Source organism: Myxine glutinosa, chromosome 14 (assembly GCF_964187855.1).
Source record: "Myxine glutinosa chromosome 14, kmMyxGlut1.1, whole genome shotgun sequence".
NCBI classification, from domain to species: Eukaryota; Metazoa; Chordata; class Myxini; order Myxiniformes; family Myxinidae; genus Myxine; species Myxine glutinosa.
Genome location: NC_136274.1, coordinates 81970848 through 81986532, shown reverse-complemented (window position 1 = coordinate 81986532; position 15685 = coordinate 81970848). Strand labels below are relative to the sequence as shown.

The window sequence follows — 15685 nt, the reverse complement described above, 5'->3', positions numbered from 1 at the left end:
TGTTGGAATATTGCTGCAGGGATTTGCTTCCATTCAGCCACAAGAGCATTAGTGAGGTCGGGCACTGATGTTGGGTGATTAGGCCTGGCTCGCAGTCGACGTTCCAATTCATCCCAAAGGTGTTCGATGGGGTTGAGGTCAGGTCTTTGTGCAGGCCAGTCAAGTTCTTCCACACCGATCTCGACAAACAATTTCTGTATGGACCTCGCTTTGTGCACGGGGCATTGCCATGCTGAAACAGGAAAGGGCCTTCCCCAAACTGTTGCCACCAGGTTGGAAACACACAATCGTCTAGAATGTCATTGTATGCTGTAGCGTTAAGATTTCCCTTCACGGGAACGAAGGGGCTGAGCCCGAACCACGAAAAACAGCCCCAGACCATTATTCCTCCTCCACCAAACTTTACAGTTGGCGAACTTTACGATTTTTATGCACTACACGCTTCAGCACTTGGCGGTCCTGTTCTGTGAGCTTTTGTGGCCTATCACTTTGCGGCTGAGCTGTTGCTGCTCCTAGACGTTTCCACTTCACAATAACAGCACTTACAGTTGACCGGGGCAGCTCTCGCAGGGCAGAAATTTGATAAACTGACTTGTTGGAAAGGTGGCATCCTATGACGGTGCCACGTTGAAAGTCACTGAGCTCTTCAGTAGGGCCCATTCTACTGCCAATGTTTGTCTATGGAGATTCCATGGCTGTGTGCTTGATTATATATACCTGTCAGCAATGGGTGTGGCGGAAACAGCCGAATCCACTAATTAGAAGGGGTGTCGGCATACTTTTGGCCATGTAGTGTATCTGTAGGATGCATGCCCCCACCAGCAACCTCCTCAACGACCATAATCTGGATCCACTACTCACCTCCATTCATTTATTCCTCTTTTTCGACCTGTGGAACCACCTTCCACACCTATTCAATCTTATTGATAGGCTCAAGATAGCTGTCCACCACAATCTCAGGTCATCCCCCATCCAAAGCCATGATCTTTTCTACACCTGTTGAACCACCCTCCCAAGAGTTCACTTATGTATCCATCTTGTCCACTCGTTGCGTTCTCCACTACCCCTAATCGGTACCTGCATCTCTTGTTTGTCCGGCTCTGTCTACTTTCTCCCTCCACCCTGCTGTTTCCTTAGTGTAGTGTCCTGATCTGTTCTGTATCATAGCTCTTCCACAGGCCTTGACCATGTATTAAAAAGGAAAGGAGGATTACTCGCAGACCGTGTTCCCCCTGCAGAAACCTGTGAGGGACAGAGCCAAGAGAAGGCTGTGGGTGCAAGATCAAATGGGAAACACTGGAATGCAGACAGGCTCCCAACCTGTTTGTCATACGAAAGTAACAGGCCTAGACACAGTTTTGTCACGGGAGATCGCAATGATTTAGGTCTAGTCGATTACATCATCCAGGCAATGATCAGCAATCTTTCGGGTTCTAGGTGTAGATCACACACAGCGAGTTGCAGTATTATTATACCCACGTTTTAAAAAAACTGGGGGATATTGTAATCGGCTCTGTCCGTCCGTGTGTCTGTCCGTCCGTCCGTCACGCGATCTCCTCCTAAACAGTTGTGCAGAAATTCACCAGACTTGGTCGTTATGATCTCCACATGACAAGAAGGTGCGAGGGCAGTATCATTTTTGGTTCCGTCCCCTGGAGCGGGGTCAAATACCGAAAAATGCAATTACGGGCACATTTTAAAATGTTTTTGATGAAACTTTGTGCATGTTTGATGTTTGATGAAACAACATTAGGGACACATGAAATATATTGTAACGATTTTTTGGATTTCACCCCCGTTTCATGCCCCAGTGGGTGGAGACTTGGCATCACAGGGGTCAAAACGGAATTGTTTTAACTCAAATTTGATATTCGAGAGTTGTGGGCCGGAAGGGAAGCATGGGGATTTGTGATGGTGCGCCATCGACTTCGCTGTAGTTATTAATTTGTTGAGGACATATGTTAGCATGTTTAAGTTTTTCCCATAATTGCCTCAAGGTTAGTTGGAGTATTGAAAGAGGCATCAGTACTTGCCCAAAAAGTGATAATACTTTTTATCATGTTAGTCATGTTTGCTTTCCAAAGCAAAATTTGTTTTTGCTCTTCCTTTACATTCATCAGCCGGCGGAACATAAGGACCTTTAAAACAAAACTAGGCATTAATGAACAAGGTGACAGCTCAGCCTGAGTTTGGACATGACAGAGAAGGAAGCATTTTGAATCTGCTACATTTCAGATGTATATGTTCATGCTTCCTGTATTGCGTATAACAGTGCAGAGAAAACTACCGGGGATGCCTCTTTGCGGTGGTTGCATCGTGTAATGCAAGGCGGGGGCCAAATCATCCCAACTCATCCCTTCTGCCCGGATTTGTCAGGGCAGTGTGACCATGGTCATAACGCTGGCTGTTCCCCATGGACTGGCCCACTCCCTCTTGTCTCTCTCATGGACCTGGCTTCACGAAGGCTGGCGTACACCATCTTTGATATGGGGGATCTCTGGGTCGCTCCTGGGAGATCGATCAGCAATGTCCGTGCTGTGGTTCGAGAGAACTGTCCAGGGCTAAACAACAACAATGGGGCAGAGTATTTGTGTCATTTCCATGTTCTTGGAACTCGTTCAATCCCTTGAAGGACGACATGCACATTGCCTTCAGAAAGTACTCACACCCCTTGACTTTTTCACATTTTGTTGTTACAGCCTGAATTTAAAATGGATTAAGTTGAGATTTTTTGTCACTGATCGACAAATAATACACCATAATGTCAAAGTGGAAATTTTGTTTTTTTAGAAATATTCACGAAATAATTAAAAATGAAATACAGAAATATCTAATTTACATAAGTATTAAACCCCCTAATTCAATACTTTGTAGAAACGCCTTTGGCAGCGATTACAGCTTCGTGTCTTCTTGGGTTTGTCTGTATCAGTTTTGCACATCTTTATTTGAGGAGTTTCTTCAATTCTTTCTTGCAAGTTGGGGAGCGTGGGTGAAATGGGGAGCGAGCTCTGTGAAGTTCAATGTGGAGCGTTGGTGAACAGCAATCTTCAAGTCTTTACAGAGATTATCAATGGGATTCAAGTCTGGGCTTTGGCCGGGCAACTCAACGACTCTCACATTCTTGTTCTGAAGCCATTCCAGTGTTGCTTTGGCTGTATGCTTGGGGTCATTGTCCTGTTGGAACGTAAATCTTCGCCACAGTCTCAGGTCTTTTGCACTCTGAAACAGGTTCTCCTCAAGGATTTGTCTGTATTTGACGCCATTCATTGTTCCCTCTATCCTTATATGTCTCTCAATCCCTGCCGCTGAAAAGCATCCCCATAGCGTGATGCTGCCACCACCATTCTTCACGGTAGGGATGGTTTTAGATGGCTGATGAGCTGTGCTTGGTTTCCACCAGACATAGCGTTTTACATTCAGACCAAAGAGTTCAATTTTCGTCTCATCAGACCACAGAGTATTTTGCCTCATGCTCTGAGATTTTCACGTAAACTCCAGGCGTGCTGTCATGTGCATTTTTCTCAGCAGTGGCTTCCGTCTGGTCACTCTCCAATCAAGCCTAGATTTGTGAAGTGCTGCAGAGACTGTTGTCCTTCCGGCAGGTTCTCCCATCTAATCCAAGGAACTCTGTAGTTCCGTCAGAGTGGTCTTTGGGTTCTTCATCACCTCCCTGACCTTGGTACTTTGTTCCCGGTTGCTCAGTTTGGTCAGATGGCCAGCTCGAGGAAGAGTCTGAGTAGCTCCACATTCTTTCCATTTCCATGTGATGGAGCTCACTGTGCTCTTGGGAAGTTTCAACATTCTAGAAATTGTTTTATGCCCTTCCCCAGATCGAGACCTCCTCACAATTCTATCTCGGAGTTCTCCGGACAGTTCCTTGAGCTTCTTGCTAGAGTTTCTGCTCTGACGTGCACTGCCACCTGTGGAACCATAAATAGAAAGGTGTGTTTCTTTCTAAATCATGTCCAATCAATTGAATTCGCCACAGGTGTGTTCCAATCAAGTTGTAGAGACATCTCAAGGATGATCAAAGGAAATTGGATGCACCTGAGCTAAATTTGGAGTGTCGTAGGAAAGGGGTTGAATCCTTATTGACTCGAGATATTTCAGCTTTTCATTTTTAACTATTTTGTAAAAAATTCTAAAAAAACACAATTATACTGACATATTATGGGGCATTATGTTTAGATCAATGGCAAAATTCTCAATTTAATCCATTCTTCTGAATATGTTCTAAGGAAATGCAAATATAAATCCTACCAGCGTTAAGAAGAAAACCCCCCTATAAATAGTGAGCCTTTGATTTATGACGTATTTGGGAGTGAGGCTATAAAAGTGCGTTTACCATAAAACGAAGCCACAGTTTTCAAGAATAAAAATAAAAATCAACTTTTTCAACAGTTTTTTGAAAAAATAGTTCACAGGTTGTAAATAGGTGTTATTTTTCTCCACTTGTTAACAACGGAGGGCCCATGATGTCACACCTGGCCATTTTTCTTTTCGTAACGCCAATTTGTGGTTGGAATGGCTGATTTCCAAGGCGCCACTGCGTTATTTGGAAACGTCCATTCATCCTTAACACGTCACTCTTTGCTGAATGTTTGTGGTGAGTTATGTTCACCCAAATGAGATCACATTGACTGAGAGCCGGAAAAGGGTAATTTAATTTATAACAAATGTATAATTTTGAGAGAAAAAAGCGCAACCACAATTCCCATCAGGATAATGGAGTAATGTTGCTGCTTGGTGTTGTTGAAATTGCTAGTGTAACTGTAAGATGCATTGCAACCCCTCAGCAAACCTCTAATATCATCGCCCTTTGTGATTAATCTCTGCCCGTGATGTGCTTTTTCCTGTCATCATTCTTTGGTGGGATGACTGAAAAATTATTAATTATCCCCGCTAAAGATTTGTTTGCACGATGAGGATGTGCTGTGAATACAAAAGACTGTTAATGCCTTTTGACAGGTCTCCTGTACTTCTGGAGCCAAGACGTGAGGTCTAGATTACTAAAATGACCGGTTTCTTTATTTTGACGAGGTCGTTGGTTATATCAAAAGTAGGTGAAGTTATTGATTTGAGATTTTGCAATCTCACTGCAGGTAGCACACTGACCTTATATTACGGATGAATGCCAGATTACAAATATCTTCCCCACCTCTCAATCACAACCACCCAGCCCGTGACCCCAGAGGAGGAAGAAAGCGGTGGCTCCAGACCCGAGACACCCAGCACCATTACAGAGCTCGAGACCGATGTGGATCTCGAGAGCTACCAGGCGGCGCTGGAGGAGGTGCTGGCTTGGTTGCTGTCTGCGGAGGACAACCTTCAGGCCCAACCTGAGATTTCCACTGACGTGGAGGAGGTCAAAGAGCAATTTCATAGCCACGAGGCAAGTGTAACCTGAATTTTGATCACTCTGTGTTTCATTCTCGATGTAATTGATGCTGATGATGATGTCGAGTTTCCGCGGGCAATGATGGCATTGCCTCTCTATGGCGAGTACACCCGGGTAAGTGTGGTATAGATGGGGGGGGGGGGGGGGGGGTCGCCACTCCTCTCCGTCTCTTTTGGCCGTTGGGGAATTCATCCTCTTCCGTCCATGCTGTTGGAGTCAACTGGACTCTCATCCACCAGATGTGCAGAGCCATCTACCATTTAAAGTGCATGGCTGCAGACCGTTACCCTGGTAAGGTTAGGGTTAGGGTTAGGGTTAGGGTTAGCGTTAGACTTGCGAGCTACACGAGTTTTTAGGGTTAGGGTTAGGGTTATCCTTGCCCACAGGTGACCTGGGGTTATGCAAGGCAGGGGCATCCATCTTCCTGAGGTATCAGCTGACACACGCATACCCAAATTTCCTCCACCTTGACCCATGGCTTGCACCATGTGAATTGAAAGAGTTGCTGTACTGTTCTACATCACTGTTCAATCTTATACTTATAAACTAAGAGAGAGAAGTGCATCATAAAATTTGTTAAAAAAACAAAAAAACAACAGCAAAAAACCACCAAAAAACCAAGCAAACTTCCATTGGCAGTGTATTGTACACATGAACACAAGCCCCGTGATGCATGTGCAATGCAGGGCGTTCACCATCATTTATGGGACGATGTGCGCTTGATGCGAGCGAAATTCACCATTATTTTGTAACCTGATTGAAATGCAATTGCGCATCGTTTCTGGAGCTCGCATGGGAATAAGAAGCCATTTGGTTCTGATTGTGATGTATGTTCGCGTGTACGAATTGGCACTTGGGTGGTACAGCGAGTTAGTGTCATCCGCTAACAAGCTTGACAAATGAGCTTTTTGAAATTTCACAAAGGTTGTCGTTGCACTGTCCGGATTCATAAACCAAAGTGTGAGCAGAGCGTAAAGTTTGTTTGGATGTACGTCATGTACGTCATGTACGTCATGTACGTCAAGTTGCGCAGTGCCATTGGTGTTGCAAATCCACTTGTTGCTTTTTACCTCCGCCTTGCTCTTTCTTTTTTTTTTTTTACCTTTTATACATATACTAGCAAAAGTACCCGGCGTTGCGGGGTAACAATGAGTCGCTTCCTGACTATTCAGATATTATATTCGCATTCGGGAATATGAATATTCGGGAATATGATATGCGCAATCTGGGTTCTTCATGTAGTGGGAATTTTAAAAACAGATCGCAAATACACTGGAGCAGTGGCGTATCGAGGAAAAATGACGCTCGGGGCGAGATGTCAAATCTCGTAATTATTGTCAGAGATGTCAAAGCCGCCCCTCGTAATGTCCCATAAGTCTGTGAATGGTGTCCTTGTGTGTTTGTGTGTGTGTGTGTCCGTGTGTGTGTGTGTCCGTGTGTGTGCGTCCGTGTGTGTTTGTGTGTGTGTGTGTTTGTGTGTGTGTTTGTGTGCGTCCGTGTGTGTGCGTCTGTGTGTGTTTGTGTGTGTGTGTGTGTGTGTCCGTGTGTGTGTGTGTCCCCGTGTGTGTGTGTGTCCCCGTGTGTGTGTGTCCCCGTGTGTGTGTGTGTCCCCGTGTGTGTGTGTCTCCATGTCTCCATGTGTCCGTGTGTGTGTGTCCGTGTGTGTCCGTGTGTGTGTGTCCGTGTGTGCCCATGTGTGTGTTTGTGTGTGTGCCCATGTGTGTGTGTGTGTGTGTCCGTGTGTGTGTGTGTGTCCATGTCTGAGTGTGTGTGTGTGTGTCCGTGTGTGTGTGTGTGTCCGTGTGTGTGTGTGTCCGTGTGTGTGTGTGTGTCCATGTCTGAGTGTGTGTGTGTGTGTCCGTGTGTGTGTGAGTGTGTGTGTTTGTCCGTGTGTCCCTCCATGCGTGTGTTTGTCCGTGTCCGTGTCAGAGCTGTAACCTTTTTTCCCATTTCAGTTTTGTCCTCAAATTTTCACCAAAGCTTTATTATGAGAATATGGAGAAGGCAAACAAATAATTTTGTCCAAAGGTCAAAGGTCAGCGTCACATAAAATCATCAATTTTCATGCAATTGAAATGAAATTTTAATAATTTGCATATTGGGTAAATTCATTTGTTAACCAATCAAAAGTTAGAAGCAGATTGTTTTTTTTCGATCTAAATCTCAATGGTCAAAGCTGCATAAAATCATCAATTATAATTTTGTATTTAAAAAAAACTATTTTCGTTATTTTGAGCACACGGAAGAAGAAGAAGAAGAAGAAGAAGAAGAAGACGCAAAAGGGGAAGAGGAGGAAGATGATGATTTCTGAATACAAACGAACGTGGACGGGCTTTGCATTTTCAGATGCATTTCTGGTTTAGCAGTTGCAACTGGTCCTACCTCCACCCCCCTCCCCGCCCCCACTCCACCCTTATGCAACTCTCTCTCCACACCCCCTCCCACTCCTCCCTCCACCCTCATAAACTCTCCGGAATTCACCAGGCAGTGCACACACACACCTTCGTTTCATTTCCGCACACGGTTAAACACCACAATGTCATCATCTCCGCAAACTCTTAATCCGAACCGATCTTCAAAATTCCAACTTCAGAATTGGCTCTAACAGTAACAGCAGTACCAACTACTAAAAAAGTGTTCTTTGCTTAAAAACGTTTTTCCTTCTTCTTATGAGCACCTCGTTAATCATCTTCAAAAAGGGTCATGCAAGGTGCAGAACCTCCGAACATCTGCTTGTGTTCACAGACTCAGGATTTCACTTGTTATCGTGTCTTTTACCATTAACGCTACACCACGGTGTTATAGTACGTCGGACTTGCTTGTAACTTCTAGCCCAAGAGGCACTTGTAATCAAAATGTAATTGCATTCTATTTCCATGTGCAGTCTTTGACCAGACAGAAAAATGTTTTCGGCATCTTTTTCATTGATGACAATTGTTGGGGTAATCTTCACCGGCTTCCGTCAAAATGATTTCTTCCTGTAATTCATTCCGGTAATATTTCCATAAAGATCTCTTAATCGCATGGCATTGGTGGATTGGTGTTTGAATAATAACTAGAACGACACTCTTTGACGTCATGACATCGACCGATATGCCTCCGGCCACATTATTACATCATTGTAATACTTGTACCAAGTTTGATTCAAATCCATTCGGTTGTTCTCAAGTTATCAGATTTTTACCTGACATGGCTTCTGACCTTTCGGCTTTGACCTCAGGACCCCAAAATCTAATCAGTTAATCTTTACACCATCATACATATCTATACCAAGTTTGAATTAGATCCATTTAGCCGTTCTCAAGTTATAGACCTATTACAGACTTTGACTTTGACCTTTGACTTTTGACCCCAAAGTCTACTCAGTTAATCTTTACATCATTATATGTACCTGTACCAAGTTTGAATTAGATCACTTCAGCCGTTCTCAAGTTATAGACATATTACAGACTTTTACCTTTGACCTCTTGACCCCAGAATATAATCACTTCACCTTTACATCATTCTACATAAGTGTACCAACGTTGGTTAGAATCTCATCACTCGTTCACAAGTTGTCGCAGTAACAGGATTTTCACCTAACATGACCTCTGACCTTCGGCCTCTGACCTCGTGACCCCAAAATCTAATCGGTTCATCTTTACCTCATTATACATACCTGCACCAAGTTTGACTAAGATCCCTTCAGCCGTTTTCAAGTTATCGTGGTAACGAAAACCTATCACGGACGGACGGACGGACGGACAACCTGAAAACATAATGCCTCCGGTGACTTCGTTGACGGAGGCATAAAAACCAGGCCTGTGCTTGACCATTTGCTTTTATTTTCATCATCATACTCTACTTTCACCTTTTGGGTCTCCGCTGTAGCTAACGTATATGTTTTCCACATCTATTTTTATTGGATGTCAGATTCTTGCTGCTTATTTTTATTCCATCTTGTTTTTTTCTTTTTGTGGAGTTGTTATCCATTTTGACCCTTGGTTCGTAGAATTCTTCCAAAAACGTATTTCCTGTTTATTGGGTGCATGATACTAGATTTACATTCTTTGTACTCACAGGGCTTCATGCTGGAGTTGACGTCGCATCAGAGCAGCGTGGGAAACGTTCTGCATGCGGGCAACCAACTGCTGGCCGAGGGCAAATTGAGTAATGAAGAGGAAGGTGAAGTGCGTGAGCAAATGGGCCTTCTCAATTCGCGCTGGGAGAGTCTGCGTGTTGCAAGCATGGCTCGCCAGGCTAGGTAAGGCTCAGATGATCTGCGATGCTTCTCAATTATGGAGTAAGGGACAACTGTTGCAAATATTTAATCACTAACGATCGTTTGAAGGTATGGTGGACTACATCCGGGAAGAGAATTGTTTGTATCCGAAATATTGAAGTTGTGACAAATTTCCAGTTGAGTCTGAACTTTTCTCCATAAGTCTATCTGTCTCCAGGGCAAAGGGAATGGCTGCTGGCTAACAGTTATTTTTGAGCAGCACATGGGTTGTAACAAGCATAAGGTGTCATTTATTTATTACATTTTAGACTGAAACGTCACTTGGTAGAGCCAGTCAAGTCAGGCTGAACAGTTTGCGTTTTGTATCCCACAGATAGGCCGGATCTGGATCCGTACTTTAATCAAAATCGAATCGGCTTGTTCTTGTCACCTGACCAACTCATCCACCAAGTTTCGGGCGAATCCATCCACAACTTTTTGAGATATCGTGCTATATATCAGTTTTAGCCCGATCACTCAATGGTGAAGAATCTTACTATAATTCACCAAATGTCCGTCCGTCCGTTCGAAGGGACCGCAAAAACGGCTCAACCGATCGCAACGATATTTTGGGTGGGTATTCCTGGGACCCCTGGGAGTAAAATAGGCTATATTGTTTTTCCAATTTTTCAAAGTTTTCCAATTTTCCAGTTTTTCCAAACACGATGGAATAATATTTACCGATATGAACAGTGATGTGGCTTTTGTTGAAATTCTACATACCAGGAGAGAGTAGATCGACTCCTGACGAACTCTTCCTATGTAAACGTGCGGCTCCGAAGTAACACGGCAGCGTGTGCAAAGCGACTGAGAAACAGGTGTAACGGCCGCTTCCGTGTTACAGATTCGGCCCGCACTCTTCACAAATAAACGTGCGACCGAGAAAGACGTGCAGCCGCCGCTTCCGTTTTGCAGAATTCAATCTTTTTTTCAAAATGGGCGCCATGTACTGTTTAGATTTTGATGATTTGCGTGTGATGTGATTCATCGGATGTTTATATGAATCGTTTAAAATTTAAAAAAAGCCTTCAATTTCTGATATTTTGCCTTTTCATTTGGGCTTCCCCATTGAAGCCCCGCCCATAGGGCGGGTACCGTTGTTCGTCACTTTAAAAATTCTCTGATCTGGATCTGGATTCAAATCTTCTCCAAAATTGAATCAATCCGTCCTTGTCACACTCCCAACCTGTCCAACAAGTTTCATCCGAATCCGTCCACAACCTTTTGAGATATCCTGTTCACAGACAAACAAACAGACAAAGGTGAAAACATCTGATCAATGCTGGATTTACAAATCTGTAAATTCTACTTCACTCACCTCCCCTTATTCCGATTTCTCCTGAGACTCCTTTCCCTTATTCCCCCACTCATCCTACCCTCCCGGAGCCTCTTTCTCCGTCCTATTGTTTTAGTACGTTGGACTTGCTTGTAACTTCTAGGCCAAGTTTGTAATCAAAATGTAATCGCATTCTATTTGCATGTGCAGTCTTTAACCAGATAGAAAAATGTTTTTGGCTTATTTTTTGTTCATGACAATTATTGTGGAAATCTTCACCAGCTTCCGTCAAAATGATTTCTTCAAATGAGTAATGTTTCTTGGCTTCCCTTGGTCAATTTTAGCTTTCTATACCCCCACCATCTCCACCCCCCCCCCCCCCCCCCCCCACGAAAATCTATCAAAAATGCAGAAGTAATAAACAGATGGACCCGAAAGGCAAAACAAAACCACCATGGCACCATTCCAAGGCAATCACATTCCCAGTATCACTCTCCATTACAATCACCAGCTGCTGAACACAGGGAATAAAAATAATTGGAAGAATCGGATGCAGAGTGCAGGTATTACCATTGTATACGCAGGGGCATTGCTTATTCGTCGAAAGAGGTGTTCTTAACATTATCCAGGTATTTAATGAGGCCTCATCTCGATGATTGTGTTGGTTTTGGTTGCCATATTTAGGGAAGGACATTGCTCTCATTGGAGTTGTTCAGCTAATGCAATCAGGGGTGTGAGGACTGTGTAAGTCCAGCCAGCGGTGAGGGTGGAGCGAGTACAGGATGGTGGGAGGGGGTGAGGGTGAATGTTGCATGTGTGAGGATGGAGCCAATACAAGTGCAGGTGTGAAGGTGGAGTGAGTGCAGGCAGGGGTGACGATGGAGCGATGGCAGGTGGGGTGAGGGTGAAGGGAGTGCAGGCAGGTGAGCATTGAGCGAGTACAGGTGAGGGTGAGCGATGCAAGCAGTGATGAGGGTGGAGCAGGCAGTGATGAGGGTGGAGGAAGTGCAGGCAGGGTTGCATCTAGAACTGTTGCAGTCGGGCATCGGTCTGGAGCTGGTACACAAGGGGTCTGGGTGGAACAGGTGCAGGCAGTGCTGAAGATGCATCAAATATAAACAGTGGTGAAGGGGGTGTGGAGCTGGTACAGGGAGGGGTCTGGGTGGAACAGGTGCAGGCAGTGCTGAGGATGCATCAAATGCAAGCAGTGGTGAGGGGGTCTGGAGCTGGTACAGAAAGGGGTCTGGGTGGAACAGGTGCATGCAGTGCTGAGGATGCATCAAATGCAAGCAGTGGTGAGGGGGGTCTGGAGCTGGTACAGAAAGGGGTCTGGGTGGAACAGGTGCAGGCAGTGCTGAGGATGCATCAAATGCAAGCAGTGGTGAGGGGGGGGTCTGGAGCTGGTTCAGAAAGGGGTCTGGGTGGAACAGGTGCAGGCAGTGCTGAGGATGCATCAAATGCAAGCAGTGGTGAGGGGGTCTGGAGCTGGTACAGAAAGGGGTCTGGGTGGAACAGGTGCAGGCAGTGCTGAGGATGCATCAAATGCAAGCAGTGGTGAAGGGGGTCTAGAGCTCTCTATGAATGAGGTCAAAGATATGGTTTTTGTTGTGGATGACATTATTAAATATATAGATTCTTCATTCTACAGGAAGTATCATAGATACAGAGTTGTGTGGTTTTTCAAAGGTGTAAGGGATATAGAAGGAAGGTTAAATGACATTGTCACGTCATGGCAGGAAGATGTTAGCCGGTGCTGCTCGAAGCAAAACATATAGGGAGAGTGTACTCAAAGGGTTTTAATAAACAGATCCAGATAGGTTATTGGGTAGCCAACTGCAATAAAGGGTTGCGAGGTCATGTTTTCTGGTATTCTCCGAGGATAGGAAAGGTACGGTAGTCAAATTGATGGAGCAACTAATAGATGTCAACTTCTGGTTGGAAGAACGCTGTATGCAGCAAGATTTTGCGCTTTGGAATCAATGGGAATTATTTAGCGAGCAAACGAAGTGTCTTTATAAAGACCGTATTGTGTCTACATTGGCGAGAAAAAGAAAGGTTTGAAGAGGTTCACCTTGTGTCCCCACCGCAGGTAGCATACCCTTCCCAGCAATGAGTTTTTTTTTTTCTTCTATAGTTCAGTTTTTTAAGAGTTGAGAAAATTTATCGTCATTTTTCGATACGCATCAATATGGCTTTGATAAGAGTATTAGACTTAAAATGAAGAAACATCGGTCATTTTGTAGATGTTTGCAGAATGAAATGTAGAATTGTGCTTTGGCAGGATTGCTTTCTCCTTTTTTTTTTTTTTTTTTTTTTGTAGCGTTTCCACAGTGAAATGGATTTGAGACAGAACATATAACGTGTGCTCTGAAAACGATGGAGATTGAACCGGTAAATTGACTGAAACGGCCGAACACGACGTATGCAGGGTCACGTGACCGCAAAGCCAGCAATCCCCATCAAGTGGACCATCACAAGAAACTTTTTTTGACATTTATGTCTTTTAACGGCCTCTAGCGTGAATTTCATACCTTATCTTTTTGTAAGACAGACACGGGTGGTGTTTAACTCCATCATACGGTGAATGAATACATCAATCGTACCCCTCATAAAGTCCTTTCTTACTTTCCACTATAATCGTCGCTCACGTAAATTGCACAATCTATTTTTCTACCATTGTAATTTTTGGCTTTTGTCTCCACTGTCGATACATTATTAACGTGCACAATGAGAGCTGTAGATACAAGTCTGAAAAATCGAATGTAACAAATTATTTTTTTTAAACGAATATCACATGTACTCATCAATGATGAGTGATGGGAAGATATGGGCCATAAAACGTCAACAGCAACAACAACAACAGCAACAATATTGTGGAAGGGTGCTAGAAGCGCCACCCACCATGATTGTCATGGTGTTATCTGGCATGACCAACGCTTTAATAACTAGAACGGCATTCAGTGGAGCACATACCTCCGCCAGGCTGAACAGTTTACATTTAGTATCCCGGAACTGATAGGCCAGGCGTGTAGCCAGCCGGAGCATCTAATGGGGGAGTGGGAAGAGTATGGAGGGGGGGGGGGGGTGGAGTGGGAAGAGCAGGGGGGAGTGGGAAGGGGTGGGAGAGGGGTGGGATAACGTGGTCGTGGGTGAGGGGTTGGTGAGAAAACAAATTAGATGAGAAAAACAAAAAAACAAATTCAAGAGGGGATGTTTCTTTAAAAGACACATAAAACAACTGGGGACGATAGTGCTTCTGCAAAAGCAGTTTCTGCGAGAACATGTGAAAAAGGGACCCGGTCAAATTATTTTTTAATGCCCTTATCCCGGAGTTGATGCATTTAAGATATGTGGACGCCAATGATAAAAAGCAGAGACAAAATCCTCCGAAACTATAAAATATACAACGGTTGATGCCTTTTACACCACTTGTATGTCATGTTCAATTACCCATCCTCGGATTAATTAGGTTTTGGGTTTTGTTCCTGAGGCCATGGGCATGGTCTGGCCTCAATCCATTCAAAAGGCTCAATGATTTTTCTCGTTCTAACATTTGTTATTTTTGGCCGGTCAGATTCTAGAGGGGACGAAATTAAACCTCTGGGAGGGGGTGGGGTGGTCATTCTCCCCCATGCCCCCCTCTACGTCCTCCGCCCCTCCCTTAGCTACGGGACTGTGATAGGCCGGATCTGGATCCAGATTTGAACCAAAATCTAATCACTTGTTCTTGTCACCTAACCAACTCGTCAACCTAGTTTTGTCATAACTCGTCCACAACTTTTTGAGATATTATGCTATATATAGTTTTTGAGCCCATCTCGCAATGGGGAAGAATCACAAAATAAATTAAATAAAACCCTCATATCCAGATTCGGATCTTCACCAAAATCGAATTGATTCGTCCTTTTTGCACAGCCAACCTGTCCACCAAGTTTCGGCTGAATCCGTCCACAACTTTTTGAGACATCGTGCACACAGCCAAACAGATAAACATACAAGAAAGAAGGTGTCAGGCCATAGCCTGACAGGTAGGCAGAAAATGGATATCAATGAAAAAGTAACAATGAAAAAGAAATCATATCAATGAAAAATTATTTTATCCAAATATCAGCTTCCTTGCTCAAAAGATAACTGAGATATTGCCAGAACATAACTAAGCAAATAATAATTAAAATAAATAAATAAAAATCATAAAATAATTATTTTCTTAATCAATTGTCTAACAGCGTAACTAAATCAGCACTGTTTAATCCGAATCTGTAGATTTTTGAAAATTAATGAAATTAGTAATTTTTCGAAAAAATCATTAATTGATTCGTTTATTAATCAATAAATCAAAAATATCCTTTACAGCCAAATCACTTGATCATTGTCCTATCCAAATATCAGCTTTGAGGCTGAAAAGGTGCCTGAGATATTGCCCAGATAAGACAGAAAATAAAGAAGTACTTAATAAGTGGATAATAATGAAGTAATTAATCAGTGAATTGATTAATCAAAAAACAAAAAATGCGGTTTTTGCCAAAGCTCTTGCTCACTATTGTGCCAAAATTTCAGCTTCATAGCTCAAATGATGGATGAGATATCGCCTGGACAAATGACAGAACCTTGACCTTTGACCTATATTGTCAAAACAATATAGGTCAAAGCCTTTGACCTATATTGTCAAAACAATATAGGTCAAAGCCTTTGACATGAAACATTGACAGCCTTACTTTTGTCCTTCGAAATCCTGTGGTAAAGTTTGACG

The 15685-nt window shown here is 43.6% G+C and overlaps 1 protein-coding gene across 10 annotated transcripts in view; it reads left to right on the top strand.

Annotated features, from left to right (window-relative positions):
- Nucleotides 1-15685, top strand: part of LOC137439963 (dystrophin) — a 1283433-nt gene that overhangs the window by 328852 nt on the left and 938896 nt on the right. For all 10 annotated transcript variants that reach the window (XM_078768445.1, XM_078768443.1, XM_078768444.1 and 7 more), the window contains 2 exons: nucleotides 5180-5392; nucleotides 9460-9641. In XM_078768445.1, coding sequence (XP_078624571.1) covers nucleotides 5180-5392; nucleotides 9460-9641 — 395 coding nt within the window. The remainder of the gene's footprint in view (nucleotides 1-5179; nucleotides 5393-9459; nucleotides 9642-15685) is intronic.